Source organism: Clarias gariepinus, chromosome 24, assembly GCF_024256425.1.
Source record: "Clarias gariepinus isolate MV-2021 ecotype Netherlands chromosome 24, CGAR_prim_01v2, whole genome shotgun sequence".
Lineage (NCBI taxonomy): Eukaryota > Metazoa > Chordata > Actinopteri > Siluriformes > Clariidae > Clarias > Clarias gariepinus.
This window is the reverse complement of record NC_071123.1, coordinates 8397501-8416282: the sequence shown is the minus strand read 5'-3', so window position 1 is coordinate 8416282 and position 18782 is coordinate 8397501. Positions and strand designations below refer to the sequence as shown.

The 18782-nt window shown below is 38.8% G+C and overlaps 1 protein-coding gene across 5 annotated transcripts in view; it reads right to left on the bottom strand.

Moving 5' to 3' along the window:
• cita (citron rho-interacting serine/threonine kinase a) overlaps window positions 1-18782 on the bottom strand; it is a 97597-nt gene that overhangs the window by 68002 nt on the left and 10813 nt on the right. For all 5 annotated transcript variants that reach the window (XM_053485550.1, XM_053485552.1, XM_053485551.1 and 2 more), the window contains exons 7-11: window positions 12537-12679; window positions 11868-11961; window positions 11470-11676; window positions 11002-11155; window positions 2168-2354 (exon numbers count right to left, since the gene is read on the bottom strand). In XM_053485550.1, coding sequence (XP_053341525.1) covers window positions 2168-2354; window positions 11002-11155; window positions 11470-11676; window positions 11868-11961; window positions 12537-12679 — 785 coding nt within the window. The remainder of the gene's footprint in view (window positions 1-2167; window positions 2355-11001; window positions 11156-11469; window positions 11677-11867; window positions 11962-12536; window positions 12680-18782) is intronic.

The window sequence follows — 18782 nt, the reverse complement described above, 5'->3', positions numbered from 1 at the left end:
CCTCAAATAAAAGCAACCGCTGAGCAAATACGTCTGCAATGTTTTCCCAATGACCCACCTGCACAGAACTATTCCTTCTTTTATGGGTACTGTTACGTGAATAAAAACATTCGTAACTGCACCATGGAATACCACACTGTCAGCTGGAAATGTGCTACTGGCTAGCTTGAGGGGACAGACTCAGACTAAATTAGAAGGAAATTGTGAGCAAAATAAAAAAAACTTCTATAAGTAGATACATTAGTTGATGCAGCACACAATAAAACACCCAACGGACTGGGGGGTGAAGGGAACGAAGGTGTATTCTGGCGCAAGGAGAAGGTGGTGCTGGGTGTACAGTATACATGTTTGTTGGTGGAAACAGATATGGTCAGGTCTGGTGTGAGCTGACTGCAAATTGAGTGGTGAGACTCATCTTTGGTCGTGTTACTCCGTACAGATCGTTAGCTCAGTGTGATTTACTGCATAACAGGAAAAGACAGTTGCCCGGGAAAGGCTGTGAGATGAATGAAAAACATGCGGCTGCGTTATTCACCGTAAGGTGTGTATGTGTGTGCGGATGAATACAAGATGGGGTTTTAGCACGAACCGTGATCACAGTGTAAATGCATGAACATTTGCTAATAAAAGCTGACAGAGATGGAAGGCTTGAAAAGGGAGGGAGAAAGGAAAAGATGAAAAGGAAAAGAATGGGAAAAGTGGATTCTGTTTTGGTTTTTCTTCCCAGAGAACAAGACAATGCAGTTATCTTGTAGTATGGACAGAGCACAAAGTCTTTATGTGATCTATGAGAGAGAGAGAGAGAACACAGGAAAAGAAAGAGCGAAATGTATGCGCATGTAAAGAGCAGCATTTCCTGCCAAGGTTACCATAACAACCAGAATTGTACGAGTCGTTTCACATAGAAGAAAAAAAAAAGTAGCTAGTGTTGATTTAGCATGTTAATGGTGCCTTGTTTGGGGTTTATGCAAGTCTTGAACGCCAGTTTCAGGGAATGAAAAAACAGGAAGGAAGGAAGGAAGGAAGGAAGGAAGGAAGGAAAATGTCATAATTCATACTAAAAATATTTTTTGGATCACCTCCCCTTGCACTAACAACACATTTGATAAAAATTCTAAATATTGAATTTTTAAAATTTTAAATAATAATAATAAATGTGTAATTAATTTTGTTTCTACATGATACAAAGTGAAGCAAACAAGCATCCACAAAATATACGCAGCAAACCTTAATGTGAAAGTAAACACACATTTAATAGTTTACGTATGACTTAATCATCTGTTTAACTTATTTATAAAGGATTTATCTTGATTTACGTTCATATTTACTCTGTGCTATAAGCCTATTTATTATTTATTTATGCATTATTAGCCACTAAAAATGAATCTCCTTTTGGTTACCATAGAAATTTCTTTCTGTCCAACAATTTCTTTTCCCGCCGGATCATGTCTACATCTCCTGTCTGTCTTTTCCCTCCCAATGCCCTTGCTTTATAGACGTAGAGTGCAGTAAGAAGGTTGGGGGGGGGGGGGGGGGTCGTGCGCGCTGTCAGTTCCCACATTGCTGATCTGAGATCTGATCTCTAAACAAACATGTACAGCGAACTAGTTGTGCGGCGCAGATTATTTAGAGAACCATGAAATAGCATGTGCACAAAACGTGAGCAGGACCGCGAGTGCATCTGGCTCTTGGTGCGTGTACATGATTCAGACCGAGCACTAATGCAGCGCGCATGGCTGTTAAAAACAAGGAGATCGGAGTCAGACAGCATCATAGTGAGAAGGAGTGATCTGCAAAGAGGAGTTTTCTCACACACACACACACACACACAGAGATGGGGATTCCCAGCATATTGTTTTCACAGAAATAACACAATGAGCAAGATAAAAGCATTAGTATTCTCCCTTACAAACACATACATACACTAACACTCTTCTTACTCCTGATTCCCATTCACTCGCACCAAGAAAGAGACCAAAAGACCACCGCTGCCACATCTGCATGGTTACAGCATGACTGCCATTCACCATCAGTATTGCCTGGTGACAGTATCCGAGGCGATTCTCACATTCTTGTCTACCCACCTGTGACTGTATTAATCAAATCATTCTCTATAGAATGAGCCGTGTGTGTGTGTGTGCATGCATTCATGTGTGGGGGTACTCACTCAGATTTGGCCAGTGAAGTAAGGGCCCGGCTGAAGAACCAGCCTAGAAAGGGCAGGTCTTGTCCCTGAAAGCCCGGGCGCGGGGGCTCTCGCTGGGCAGCGTGCGCACGCCGAGGGGCCCTCTCCGGCTCCTCGAAATTGGACGTGTCATCTTCGGCACGGAGAGCGGGAACGAAGGGAGGGACAGCTGGAGGAGGGAAGGGATACAGAAAAGGCGATGAAGAGAGATAGAGAGAAGAATGTGTGTGTATGTGTGTGTGAGAGTGAGAGAGAGAGAGACAGGCAGCAAGCAAGTGATGAAAACAGAGAGGGAGAAAGAAGGCAGGAGGGAGGGAGGGAGGAGAGGGTCTCAGTGATGAGGTTCTAGTGCAGTAACACACTCTCTCTCTCTCTCCCTCTCGTCCCCCCTTCCTCTCACTCTCTCTCACACACACACACACACACACACACACACGTTCTCTCTCCCTCACTGCAGCAGCTTCAGCTCATCAGCCTGAGTCACAGTCTGAGCACTGGCTCTGCACAACACGCATAACACACACAGACATCCCTATAATAAACATGCGTGTACACACACACAAAAAAACATGATAGCTTAACACTAGCAAAAACCACTGTGAGATTTTAAATACATGTGGAAATAAAAATGTTACACATGCACACCACCACTACACACACACTAAAACATAAAGAGTCAGAATGTATATTACTGGTACATGTACAACAAACAATAATTGACCACACAATCACAATCAGGATGGGAGTTGAGGATAGTGTACCATTATAATGAATGGAGGAACAGTGGCAGTGCCAGGTTACTGTGGAAACTGCAATAATCCCAAGGGATGTTAGCGTAACTCTGATTCATTACGGGGCGATCGCGATGATGATGCCTTCATCCTGACAACATTAAAAATATTGACGAGTTGGGGGAGAAAAACAAAAACAAAACAAAAAAATAAACGTTTTATCTTATTGGTTCCTTTTACTGCAGTAGTGACATTAGGAAACCATGTCAGTATTAATATGTCATCGATATTAGCGCAATATATTTTCCTACAAGTTTGCATAGCGACTTAGCGGTTAGCACGGTGGCCCCACATGTTCAGGGTTTGGTTTTTAATCTTGCCTCCGGACTGTGCGCATCTTCTCCCTGTGCTTGGTGGATTTCCTCTAGTTACTCTACCCACAGTCCAAAGACATGCAGTGTAGTCTGACCGGTGTTTCCAAATTGCCCAGTGTATGATTAGGTTTGTGTATGTGTGCGTGCTTGTGCACTGTTATGGACTTTGGCCTAAGTTTCCTGAGATCAGCTCTAGCTTTAGGTGCACTTTTGCTAAATTTTTTTTAAAGTTTTTCTGGGTTTGTCTTGCAGAATAGGTTTTTAAAATTTTGTTTTGGTCACTCTTCCTGTAGAATATATTTTATAAAAATTTTACATAATTTTTCAACATAATCCCCTTGCTTTTCAATACACTTTGTCCATCTGTCAACAAGCTTTCGTATTCCTTCATTTAGACTGAGCCGTGAGCCACGAATGCACTTTATTTCTTCATCAGAAGTGAATCATCGTCCTTATAGGGCTGCTTTTAGGGGACCAAACAGGTAAAAGATGCAAAGAAAGGTGCACGATCAGGAAAAGAAACAACGTTTTTGCAGAGGGGCGACAGTGTGTGGTCCTCTGCGTTTAATCTGAAGTTTAGGATTCAGCTCTTCAGTAAACATCTCACTTTAACAAGCACTGTTGATTGTTGAACCTTCTTCTGGAAATTGTTTCAATACCCAGAAAACTGTAAAAACATTAACATTCCAGCTGATGGTTGACTTTTGAACTTTGTCTTGGTCGGCAATTAAGGATGTTTCTGTTCCATACTCTGTCGTTTACTCTCAGAGTCGTAGTGATAAATCCATGTCTTGTCAGCAGTAATAATTTTCAGGGACTTTCCTTGAACTTCTATAGGCATTCATACACACTTCTACCCGACAAGGCACTTTCTTCATACTGCGGACGAAGTCTTTGATAAATAACGGCACCAGGTTCATTCTTAGACCACTCGAAACAAATAACTGCATACTGCTTTTCTTTTATGCAAATCACAAGTGGGGAATCCATTTTTACTCATACCACACAGTTACAAATGAACTGATGTAATGTTTACACCTGCACAGCAGTGACAGTGAAGTCCTAATAAGACAGTGCGTCCAGCAGGAGTTTTAATATAAACAGCATGAGAATAATTTTGACTCACCCTTGCATTTTATTCGTTTTATACTACAGAAAATTGCCAATTAAATATCATACATTTGATGCTTTTATCCTAATCAATGTTACGTAATCTTTTAGTTAAAATAAAGATATATATATTTTTTTTAAACGGCAAAGCTCTCCTATGTTGGGAAACATTACAACTTTAGTTCCAACAATGGTAAGGTTCTTCCAAGAGTATTAAACATGATGTGCACCATCTCCTGTGTATTAAGTTGCACTACTTTTAGACCTGCTTTTTAGATGTTAAACAATTTCTTACAAATCAGATTTAAGAATTTAACTGTGCTGTAGTAACATGCATTAGCACACAAGCTCATATTGTGAACTTATTATTAGGCCCCGTCACGCTGCAACCAAGACCATGAAGTTCCCACTGCTTCATAAAAGTACTGAAAAACGCAACGCGAATGGAAAAATTAAATTTCTTATATTAATACTACTTTCTAACCAAGTCCCTGTCAGGTTCTGAAAAATTACTTTCAATATGTTTATCGTATATGTACAGTACATGTTATTATATTTATTTGATACTCCTCATCTACTCCACCATCATCCACATGACCATCTGTTTGGAGGAGGTAAAGTCATGGATGAAGCTAAATTTCCTGCAGCTGAACAGCTCTAAGACTGAAGCTATTTTAGTAGGCATCCCACACCAGGTTAGGACATCTAACATCACAAGCATCACCTTTTCTGGTCAGGATATCCCGTTGTCAACCTCTTTAACATATTAACCTCAGGGTTAAAATGGATATCTGTGTAAGACATCTTTCTTTCACCTCAGGAACATTGCTAAACTGCGTCCAGCACTTACATTTGCAGATGAGGAAAAGTTAGTCCGTGCGTTTGTCTCCTCCAGGCTGGACTTCTGCAATGCACTCCTCATTGGGACTTCTAAAAAAAAGCCTTCAAAAAGCTGCAGTATATTTAAAACTGCGCTGCTAGGATCCTGAGGCAAGCACGTAAATTTGACCATATTACGTCTCTTCCTTGGCTCCCTGTTTCATTCAGAATTGAATACCAGGTTGCCCTACTTACCCACCAGTGCATTTATGGGGATGCTCCTCCCTATCTCAAAGAACTTATTACTTCACATACATCTACATGCAACCTCCGCTCTCTTTCAGTTCATCTTCTGAAACCTCAGAAGACCAAGCTTCATACTATGGGAGATCGGACTCTTGCTCAGAGGCATCTAAACGATGGAATGCTCTTCCAGAGTATCTGAGGATGCCACAGACAGTTGATGTTTTTAAATCTGGTCTTAAAACTTCTCTTTTTATCAGAGCCTTTGGGTTGTAATCATTTGTAGCACTTTAAAATTTGCTTCAAATATAAAGTGACTTATAATAACTCCCTCTGCCCTCTGGACCTGTCTGACTCCTGGTGCCCCGTGTCTGGTTGGAGATCTCGTCACATGGATGCCCCGTGTGTCTCTTTGTGATTCGTCCGGTGTCTGGGGGCGGTTTCACTCTACCATGAAGATAGTTCTGGCCTCGACTGATGTTGACAGCTGTTTCTCTGAAAACTTAACTTGGCTGCAGTTGCTCGATAGTTCAGGATTGAAATTTCCTACAAGTCTACCTGAGCGTCCAATAACTACCTGGACTCCATATTAACATCAACTGTTATACTGAACTGCCTGCCACCTAACACACAGTATGACTGCAGATCAAACCCTGCTATCCGTTAATCACCCAGATGAGGATGGGTTTCCTGTTGAGTCTGGTTTCTCTCAAGGTTTCTTCCTATTGCCATCTCAGGGAGTTTGTACTTGCCACTGTCGCCCTCGGCTTGCGCATCAGGGACAATCTGACCATTTTAATTCATACGTATTCACATTCCATACAAACCTAAATAATTATTTATATACAAATAAAATTGAATTGAATTATTATTACTACTAATATATCAGATCGCAACATGCTGTTACAAGGAGCTTCTTACATGCTTACTACGTCTTGCTTTGATCGTGTCCTCACCAGGCTTTTTTAAATATGTTCAAAGAATCCTTGGTAGCACCACATCATGTCATTCTAATTTTTCCTGTGTAGGGTTGGGTACCGAAAACCAGTCCCAATACGGCACCGGTACCTATATAACCGGTATGCGAGAAGGCGAATTTCGGGGCCTCATTTTGGTGCCTTAAATGCCTGAACTGTCGATTGAAATATTTGTTCTCTGGGGTTATGATGATACAGTTGTAATAAGCATCAGACTCATCAACACACATGTGTTATTTATATACATAGTATATTTATTAACATGGTAATATTTAAATACTGCATTCATGGGGTGTCAGAAATAATTGGAAAAATAAATTATTTCCTTAATTAGAAAATTTTTTATAACTTCGGAAAGCTTTCATAATACAAATCCAAAACATTGTTGCAGTAATGTTATTGTCCATTTTATTTTTGTAGATTAAAAGTTTACTAGATTAGATAAAAAAAAAATTTAAAGCACAAATCATAAGTAAATGAGATCATCCGGGAATGCGCGTGAATGCAGAAACTAACGTCACCATCACCCTTTCCGCAGGGTAGTCGTAGGCTAATGTAATGTTAATGGCAAAATGCAAATCTTGCATTCATGCTAAGAAATGGTCAAACGTTTTGTAAAATACTATTCTAACATGGATTCTGTTTATAATTATGGTTTTCCAGCTAGTACTAGTAGTACTACAAAAGTGACCCCATTTGAATCGGTTTAGTTATTGTAGTTGGGTCTACAATGGGTCACCATAGCGGAATACCCAGTCCGCACTACAACTTGGCACAGGTTTTACGCCGGATGCCCTTCCTAACGCAACCCTCCCATTTTATCTGGGCTTGGGACCGGCACTGCATCCAGTGGCTGGGGTTTGGGCACTGGCTGGGAATCGAACCCGTGCCTTCCGCATGGCAGGCGAAATAGAGCCACCAGTGCCTGGGAGTTATTGTAGTTGTGTTAGGTGGCTTATTTTTTTGTTGTTTTTTGTATTTACTTATATATTTATATATACTTTAAACTTTCAATATATTGTTACATTTTAAGCATTAAATGTTTTGCTTTATAAAAAAATTATTCTTGAGTCATCCACCATAATTTTGTGGCTTTTGTTAAGTATCGGTTCAGGCACCGTTTTGGCACCGGTACTGTTTTAAAAGTATCGATTTGGCACCGGTATCGGAAAAACCCCAAACAATACCCAACCCTATTCCTGTGTTCCTGTCCAATTTTTTATGGATGTAGTGGGAGTGTGGCTCACAGTGTCCTTAATTTATGGGCCGGAGATGGCTTAGTGGTTAAGGCATTGGATTACGGTTCGGAAGATCCCAGGTTCAAACCCCACAACCACCAAGTTGCCACTGTTGGGCCCTTGAGCAAGGCCGTTAACCCTCAACTGCTCAGATGTATAATGAGATAAAATTGTAAGTCGCTCTGGATAAACGCGTCTGCCAAATGATCAAACGTAAATGTAAATTTATGAACTACTAGTTATGTTAAATGATTTAGTAGTTAAGTGCATAAATGCTGAAGCTTGTGCTATACTAATGATAAATGTTTTCCAATTTAATGCTAGTTAAAGCAACCCTAATACACAGCATTACTCAGGGCTCTGTATTAAAAGAAACAAAAAAAAAACTTAAATTGGACATTTTCCCAGACTGTGATTAAGCCCAGTCGTTGATTAAAAGGCACTTTGTATGGTTGGTTCTACAAAGGGTGCCATCTCCATTATTTCTGTGAGGAAAACATCTACAGACACTAGTGTTCAGGAGTCCACCTTCTGTGTTTTGTTTTTGCTTTATCCTTATGCTCTTCCACATGACTAATCAATGCAATGTTGTCCATGTGCATTGAAGAGGAAATCCTCATTAAGTTCTTTAAGACACGCTATAGTAGGGGTGAAAGATTGGATTAAAACATCTCATCACAATTCATAAAGGCAAAACAAGCAAATGAAGAGCCTTTCACTATTAAACATAAATGTGGTTTCTAAACAATTTCTAAGGCACCCTAAATATAGAAATATTTTGGTTAGAAAGTGGACTCCAATTAAGCTGCAGAAATATCTCAAGAATGATCAGGGGAAACAGAATGCGCCTGAGCTCAATTTTGAGCTTCATGGCAAAGGCTGTGAATACTTATGTACATGTGCTTTCTCAATTATTCTATTCTATAAATTTGAAAAAATCTTAAGTAAACATTTTTGATGTTGTCATTATGGGGTGTTGTGTGTAGAATTCTCTGAGGAAAAAAATGATATAATCCATTTAAGAATAAGGCTGTGACATAACAAAATGTGGAAAAAAATGATGCGCTGTGGACTTTCCGGATGCATTGTATCTAAAAAAGTGTGACGTCTGTTCTAACCTCAAGGCTAGAAAAGAAAAAAAAAAACTACTTCTTCTGTTATACTGTATTCAGTTATTTTATCCTGACAAATTAAATTCTTCCAAGTGGGCAAACCCATGAGAAACCCTAAAGCAGTCTTTGGTAAAAGCCAAAAAAAGTTGGCACTTAATATGGCACTTAAAGTTGGCACATATAATATATATATATATATATATAGAGAGAGAGAGAGAGAGAGAGAGAGAGAGAGATTTTTTTTTTAACATTGACTTAGCAACTTATCCATAACATTGGAAGTAAATGATGATATTAAAAACATATTTTACATAGCCTAGTTTATTGTCACCATGCAAAACTTCAAACCAATGTCCTAGCTAGAAACGTGTACATCTTCAAGTCTATGGCGTGAAAGTATCGAAGTGTACCAACACACCTCAGTAGGCATGCACACACACACACACACACACACACACACACACACACACACACACAAAGAGTGTAATATAGAGACTAATGGCTCTCCCATTACACACAACAGAGATCATCATGAAAAGTAATGATTATTTTTGTCTAGACAGATGTGCACACACAAACACAAACACACACACACACAAACACACACAAGCAGAAGCCTGGAGGCTAAGCAAAACAGTAACTGCAAGCCACAGTCAGACTACTCAGACCATCATAATGAGCATCACTGCTTAGACAGAACTACATGGCCACATTATTTTGAGACACATCAACAAAAGCAGTTTTTCTTTCACAATAATCCATCCAACAAATTATAATCAAATTCTAACATTTTTATAATGTTTTTCATGTATCCCTTATTTTTATTATTCTCTACACAGTGACTCCATAAAGCATTTTGTTACAATAGATGTTACACTTTGGTCTTTTGCTAATTGCCAAAAACAAACAAACAAAAAAAAAAAGCTGTTCAGTTTATTTGACAGGATTTGGAATGGGATGGGAATGCAATGCTCCCTAATGAGGTTTCCATATTTGAAACACTTATGCAAATTGAACAAACTTAAACAAAACCTATAATGTAATCTGTAGGGAACCTTCTGGAGCAGTGAGTACAAACTAGATTTGTACATCAGCATTTTATTTCCACGCTCATGCTTTAAAAAATTATTTTATGATTTCCTTTTGAAAGAATGCTCAAACATTCCACCACACACATTTCGGTTCAGCATGACAGAAAGACTGAATGTGCTAAAGCTAAAGCTGAACTCCGTCTCTATTATTAGATACTGGCTATTAATATAATATTCAGCATTTCCATTATAATATCCAGTCTTGTTGTTTTTGTTTTCTTGGATAATCAACAAATAGAAACCACAGTAAGCACAATAACCATTACAAGCTACAATGCACACTGTTTATAAACTCCTCAGGCCCCAGTCAGTCAACACCCCCTTGCAGGCTGCAAGTGATTCAGAAATTAAATCATTGCTGGCCTGGATTAAATTCAAATGCTTTATGTATGCGCCGTATCTTCAAACCAATACCGATAGTTCTGCTAATGATCTCAAAAGAGTTTTTTCCATTAAAATATCATGCGAATGAAAAAACCTTAAATCTTTTAAAACCTGTATTTTTGTCTATTAATTATCAACACAGTCACTCTGGACGTGTGAAATGCTGTGCATATACAGTATGTGTGGGTGGACTTGTGTATAAGATGTGTTGTTTTGTCTGGGCAGCATGCTCTAACAGGATGTTCCTGTGAGAACACCTGCATGCTTCTTAGTGCATAAAGCAACGCTAAAGAAATGTGCAGCACATGGATATTTATTAGACATAGACACGGACAGACACACAGAGCAACTCATCTTATCCTGACATCTATCCATTAGCAAGGAAATTCCCCAATCACACAAACAATAGCAAGCATTAGGGACGCAAATCAAGAAATGTCCAGAAGCGACGTGGTATTTGTGTGATGCTCGCAAAACTAGCAGCTGCATTTTGCTTAGTGCAAACTAGGACTCAGTCAGTCAAAACATCACTCATTCCATCACCGAGATCAGGCGAAGCCTCTAACAAAACCATGATCCCGTCTGGATCCTAAGCAACCTCTGATCCTCTTAGCCGTGAGGTTATGTGTCTGAAACAGCTCATTTACCCTCGTATCACTGAGTATAGCCCCTAACCTATTGCTACAAATAAAACTGTTTATGTAAACTTCCCTACGGTGACCATGTTAAATCCTCACCGTGTCTGAGGCCACTCCAGTCGATGCTGGAGAAGAAAGAGTGAGAGCGCAGGCCCTCGTAGCCGAGTCGTTCCCGCGCCACACACAGCAAACTCTGCACAAGATCCAAGAACTGGGCGCTGGCTTTGGGATCCTGAGGGAACTTTAGATAACGCTGGGAGATAAAAGGAAAAATAGGAGCATCCAGAGATTGTTATTTCACATAATACAAAGGCTTAACCTTTTATTATGGTTTAATTCACATACAAAAAAACATCAATTACATCATAGCAGAAATTTCTACAAGTACCAACCTGAAAACTGCAATATTTATACAACTGTTTATTTATACAAATTATTTATTCATTGTTCGGTATATGTTACCTTGAAAACGTCCTTTAGGAATATCACGAAGCAAGAGATGACAATCATATGGCCTCGACAGACATCATCACATTTGTGTAAGTCTATGAGAGAAAACGGTCATACCTGGAAATTCATGATGTTGTTGATGGTTTTAGCTGAAGTCCCGTCAGTAAAAGGCGACTTCATGTAGATCATTTCATACGCAATAACCCCCAAAGACCACCAGTCACACTCGGGACCGTAGCTGCACTGAGAACCTCCGTTTAGAGCTGAGAGAACCTCTGGGGCAAGGAAATCCTGAGTGCCCACTGGGAGCTTGGAGGAGCCCACCTAAACCACCATCAAGTTTCATAGTGAGCACCTCATCACCATTATTATCATTAATTTGAACAGCATAATACCACAAACTACAACAGTACATGTAAACCTCTGGATATTGTTAAGGAACTAGTAATTACTTAATGTGCAAAAAAAAAAGTAATACCAGTATGTTATTAGTGATCATTTAAGTATAACATTACCAATTTTTTTGCGTTCAGTTTAGAAGCAGAGCCGAAGTCCGCCAGCTTAAGGTGTCCGGTACGATCAATAAGAACATTCTCAGGTTTTACATCTCTGTAAACAAAGAGCATATGTCTAATGAGTCTGAAATATTTGAAAATTTATTAAAATAATAATTAAAAAATACAGCTTATATCTTGCTATCCATCAGCATATAAAATATCAGTTGATTTTGCAGTAATGTTACATACAAGTCATAAGATTTCAAATAAAGGTCATAAACTGGCAGAAATGAGAATGCTATGCTACCTAAAGGCATCTTTTTTCCCCTTCCCCAAATTGGGGACCTGTTGTCCAGCCAGAAAGTTACCAATAACTGAAGGCCAACGCATCTTATCTCATATACATAAAGTTAGCTACTTCTGCATCACGGGGCATTGTAACACACTCTGCCAGATATATGAAATCATTGATGCCCATAATTGGCCAGTCTGACTGGCTTATGACTGAAACTGGTTTTATAATTGTGAGGATTAAAATTGCAATTGTACCCGAGTCGCCATCAGCAAGTAATTGGTTTCCTTCACAAAGTAAGTAAGACTTACTGTTAACACACTTCCTTAACTTTCATGTGTTAACACACTTCCACTTTTGACTTTTTCCAAATAGCACAATACAAAGCTGCTTACCTGTGCACGTATCCCATCTGGTGCACAGTGTGGATAGCCTGCACCAGCTCCGCCAGATAAAACTGAGCCATCGACTCGTCGAACTGATCCTCGTATCTGTTCAGCAGTGCCATAAGATCTCCTCCGGGCAGGTATTCCATCATCTACAGGCAGAAATCCAGATAACATTCTGTGCTCAGAGAGATTAGAGCACCGCACACACACAGCCACAAGCACAGCACATCTGTTTACAGCACTCTCTATTAAAGTTCTGCAGCAAGTGGATTAAAATTAAGTGCTTTGGATACACAGCCTGTGAGGCTCAGCAGTACCGATAAAGCTAGTCAGTGAGAATATGTCAATGTGCTATCAGTATCAGCTTCTTTCCTTTGATTCTCTCCCAGTAATAGGAGAAAAACAGCTTGAAAGTATCACAGCACTTTGCATTATAAACCATGAATCGATACTTAATTTTTTTTTTTTTAAAGGGTTAAAAAAGTACTTTTTAACCGGGCTAGAAACACTTTCAGTAATTATAAACTGCACCTTTAATCTGCTCAACAAAACAAGAACATTACCTAAATACCAGGGACTACAGTTAGTATGAATGGCTTAGTGGTTAATGACTATTATTAGCAGCTGAATTGCACTGTACTTGAACTAAAGTCAGTTACAGCCAGGCAGAGTTGCCATACCTGTCATTTTATAGACTGGACTAGTAGAGCATTTTCAATTGCTGTTTGGGGATTAAGTATTTTGTGTACATCTGGTACACACATATATATATATATTAGAGATTAGAGGCGTTGTGAAGTCTTTACAGAGCATAAGTTGAAGATACATCTCACCAATGCCTTCAGCATTCCTTTACAATGTAGAAAGAAATAAAAATCAGGAACGACCATGGTGTTAGAAAGTGACCCCAAACTATTGAACGGTAGTGTACATATATACATATACGTATATACGTATGTATGTATGTATGTATGTATGTATGTATGTATGTAAAATAAAATATGTATGTATGCAAAATATATATTTATATATCAATATATAAAAATATATATATATCAATATATCAACATATATAATACACACACATAAATATACATATATACATATACACACATCTACACATACATACATACACACCCACACAAATTCTATATACCAAAATAAATGGGCCCATGATTATCATGAAGGCATATTGCCATGGAAACACCAAATGCACACCTAAAACTTCTCAGCATGCAGCAGCAGCTATGCAAGATGGTTTCCTGTCATATTCCGATCCCAGTCTCAACATAAGCTGTGTACATTACATAAATGCCAGACTTTCTGTAAAATGGAAAGAGTGTAACAGTTGGGGTGTGCTGTTAAAAAAAATTATCAACACACAGCACAGTCTAAAACTGTTGATTCATTTCTTTAAAAAAGAGGGGGGGTATTGTTTTGTTTAATTTACATCACAAATAATGTATAAATGTGATAAGTTTTACTATTTGAACAAAACAAACAAACAAATAGAAAGAGTAATTCATCAGGATTTAGTTACTCTTTAAATGCTAGCAAGTGAATATGTTTTAAGCAAAGGACAACATAAGTAATATTTCTAATTTTTTATTTTATTTCTTATGTTGTTGGTTTTTTAACGCATAAACGCCAAAGCGGAATACCCAGTAAGCAATACAACTTGGCACAGGTTTTACGCCGGATGCCCTTCCTGACGCAACCCTCCCATTTTATCCGGGCTTGGGATCGGCACTGCATCCAGTGGCTGGGGTTTCAGGCACTGGCTGGGAATCGAACCCGGGCCGTCCGCATGGCAGGCGAAACACCTACCACTGAGCCACCAGTAACAATAGAATTTATTTTCTTTCTAGAATTAAGTGCATAAAATAAGAAAAATTATCTACAAACAAATATATATATATATATATATATATATATATATATATATATATATATATATATTCTTATATCGAAGAGAGAAAAAATATCTAGAAATTGCATAATCTTCTGTTTACAGCAAAACCTTAAAGAATTACTGATAAATAACTTTAATAAAAAAACAAAAAAACAGTTCTGAGTCATTCGGTTTTATTACATAAACTCATTCAAAATGCAAAATCTGTCAGGCATTATTCATAAGACCTACCAGCAATGTGAAGAACATGACTAACACATACAGTACACACACACAAACTTTTTCTCAGCACCTCTTCATATTAGTTGCATCAGGCAGTTCCCTGTGCTTGAGATGTCAAAACATATTTTTGTTTAAATACCTGAAATTTTCATAGTATTTATGTATTCAAAGATAAATCCACTTCTGTTGAGTGCAAGTCTTTCAGCAGTCAAAGAAAATGGGAAGAAATGCATGTAATTTTCAACATACATGAATGAAAAACATGAAAAAAAATTTTCAGGGGGCAAATTGGAGAGGTTTATAATCCTCTTGCAGTAAGAGTGAAAACAGCAGTTACAAAGATGTGTATAAACAAAAAGCATTTTTTAAAAATTTAAGCATTTAGAGAAAGCAACTACATTCATTTGACGTTAAGTGCCAATAGGGCACAAGGTAGGGTAGACCCTGGACAAGGTGCCAATCCATCGCAGAGCAATGAAATTTGTTCACGTTAAGATGGGAGCATCATGATTAGGGTACAAATGGAATGATGCTGAAGCACTAAAGGAAACATGAATTAGGCAATGAATTGGGATATACACTGCCTGCAGTGCCTGCACGCTTTAAACTTTGATTACGATGCAAAATGTGGTGGCCAGTTTATGCGTAAAAATAATTCCTTATCCTCCCTCAACCACTCTTTCACAATTTGAGTCCTGAAATTTACCTGTGCTGTTAGGAAATACAAGCGGTCATTCAGTACATTCAGATCATCATCTAACTTCATTTTGTTGGCACTTAACGTCTCTGAGGCTACACCTGACCAACTGAAGCAACCCCAGATCATAACACTGTCTCCAGACGCTTGTACAGTGCCCACTATACATGATGGATGCATGACATAATGCATTTGCCTTTTTACCCCGATGCCCATCTTTCTCATCAAACCACGTGACTTTTTGCCATTGCTCCAAAGCCCAATCTAAATGCTCATTATCAAGTGAATCTTTTTTTAGGAAATAGCTTCACTTACAAGTGGGTTTCTTATAGTCTCACCGCTGTACTTTAAATCCTGCAAGTTCTCATCACTCTGAGAGCGAATGGAAATGTTCTTAACTTTCATGTTTACGCATAGCTGTGACTTCTTTTTTTTTTTTATGACGAACCAACTTCAAGTGTTCAAATCATCTCTGAACATGGGATTACAATATTTCTTCCACAAAGTTGACAGTTTAGGAATATCCATCACTTTTAACAACATAACACCTAAACATACAGTTTAAAAATCTTGGAGAAAGCCTTGCATGTTCTAGCCAATCTGTTGGAAATTCGTGCAGTATTTTGAAACTGTCAATCCATCAGGTGGACCTTTTAACCTTAGCAAGATGGTGCCTGAGGGAAATTGGCTAAAATTTAACCAACAATGAAACAAATGATGAAAAAAAAAACAATTACTTATAGCAAAACCCTTGTAATGGCAAACAATATATTTGCAACAAATTAATCATTATATTTTTTGATGTCCAAATGATTTTATTTATGAAATTTATGCCTAGAAATATAAGTATTACTTCATTAGTAAATACTTCATTACACTTTAGTAAATATTACTAAATATTGCTGGAGCCTATCCCAGGAGGCTTAGGGCACAAGGTAGGGTATACCCTGGACAAGGTGCCAATCCATCGCAGAGCACACACACACACACACACATACATACATATACACACTCACACACCACAAGCAATGAGAACGGCAATTAGCTTAATCTATATGTCTTTGGACTGTGGGAGGAAACCGGAGTACCTGGAAGAAACCCACCAAGCGTGGCTGGGAATCAACCCGGAACGTGGCGATGCAAGGCGACAGTGCTAACCACTACACCACCGTGCCACCCTCTTCTCTCAAACATACAAATGAAATACATGTCGTGAGAGTGCATGCCAGACGCTTGCTTCGACCTGTGTGCAAGTTAGATGTGATACATCTGGTTCAGTAATGGTGTGATGGCGATCGGACAGAAGCGTACAGAGACCACCAGGGTTCCAGAATGGGCACTGTAACAGAGCTCTCTGTGTGTGTGCGTGTGTGTGTGTGTGCTGCCTCACATTCTCACAATAACACACAGGGGCTTCAAGACTGTATGGTGAAGCCCACACACACATACACACACAGTATGAATGGAAAGCTAAGCTGCCAGACCATAAACGGCAGCCACAGCATTCTAGCCCACGTTACCTAGCAACAAGGTAGTGAGGGTCTTTTAAGCCCAGTGCGCAGACAATGACAGATTTGGGTTTTGTTTTGTTGTTTGCTTGTTTCTTTTTCCCTTATTTTATTTCATTAAATACGCACAGCAATTTAGGAAAGAGACAGTAAAATGAGGAATGGATAGGAGTTAAAGCTGGAATAAGTAAGAACATTTGTGAAAATGGAACTGTCTACGTTTACTCTCATGAGAATCCCGCTTCTGCGCTGCAGTCTTTCAAATCTAACCACACCCAGCACATGAGCAGGGGCTTCACGGGGGCGTCACAGAAACTCAATGCATTCACACGCCATATCAAAACATATGTGCAGGAGAGGAATTATCAAAGTGCAGCCCTAGAAATCCCATTTTTTGTGAAATCCCCGGTAATATAGATGCCTTGAAAGACATTGAAGACTTCATGGTGAAGACTTCTGTCTCACACACACACACACACACACACATTATTATATCTATTATATTAAAATATTATTGCATCCGTTATATATTTTTCCCCACAATATGAAATATTAAGAGCATAGCTTGATCTTCCAAATTGCACACCATAAAACAATTCCATAATAATATTTCTTGTTATATCTCTTGTAATAGTACAAGTTGTGTGTGATGATGTCTGCACAACACATTTTCAGACAAAGTGCTTTAACGAATCTTGAATTAGAAACTGTAGTCTGTGTGTACACAGGGTTTTCCAGTAACCACCAGAATCTGCCGCTTGTCGCTTCAGTTAAGATGTATCTCCGGAAAAGTTTAAGGAAAAGTGTACGGAAAGTAGGTAAGTTTATGGTAGAATACTTGAATGCTGTCCACATTTAAACTAAAACAGTTTCCTGAAGCTCCTGCTAGTCACTGTAAAACTGTATGCACTCCTGGAGTGTGGGTTAATATTAGGGAGTTAAAAAAAAAAAAACAGCACAGTTATCAATCATTAAAATTGGTGTTTTTTAAATTAAGATTTTTGGCTTAAAATAAATAGGTAGCATTTAGAGATTTTGCCCAGCTGTATGAACTGATCCAGTGTGAATATATATCTATATATCAAGATGGTTTCATGGTATGGGTAAACATGGGCTGTAATGGGTGTAAATATTTACAGTGGAACCTCGGATTACGAGCTTAATCCGTTCCGGAAGCGGGCTCGTATTCCAAAACACTCGTAAACCAAATTTAATTTTCCCATTGGAAATAATGGAAACTTAAATTATTCGTTCTACAGCCCAAAAAAAATACATAAATATAATTAATACAAAATAGAAATAATAAAACAAATTAACCTGCACTTTGCCTTAATTTTTTTTTTAAATAAATCCCGACAGATAAGTGTTTTCGTTTGTGCACACACACACATTAATAGATAGACCGTTTTTAAAACCGTTTAAAAATTAGCAAGGAACATTTCTAGTCACACTCACGTGAGCGCATACTAACAGGATCACTGCTGTAAGTAAAACAACAAAAAAAAAAAATTAAACAGCTCCTCACCTTGGAAAACAATCGCGACAGAGAGGAGTTTGTGTGTTTGTTTGGCAACCTGAGAGAAGGGGGGCTGAAGGGGGGCTCGCTCGCGTTTACGGCCCCCTTCTCTCAGGTTGCCAAACAAGCACAAAAACTCTCTGCCTTACACAGACACACACACACGCACACTCAAAAACATTGCAAGCACTAAGACCCAGCAGGGGAGACGATAGGTCTCGGCTTTACAGCTCCCCTTCTCTCAGGTTGCCAAACAAACACACAAATTCTTCTCTGTCGCGACTGTTTTCAAAGGTGAGGAGCTGTTTAATTTTTGTTGTTGTTTTACTTTACAGTAGTGATCCCGTTAGTATGCGCTCACGCGAGTGTGCCTAGCGATGTTCCTGGCTAATTTTTT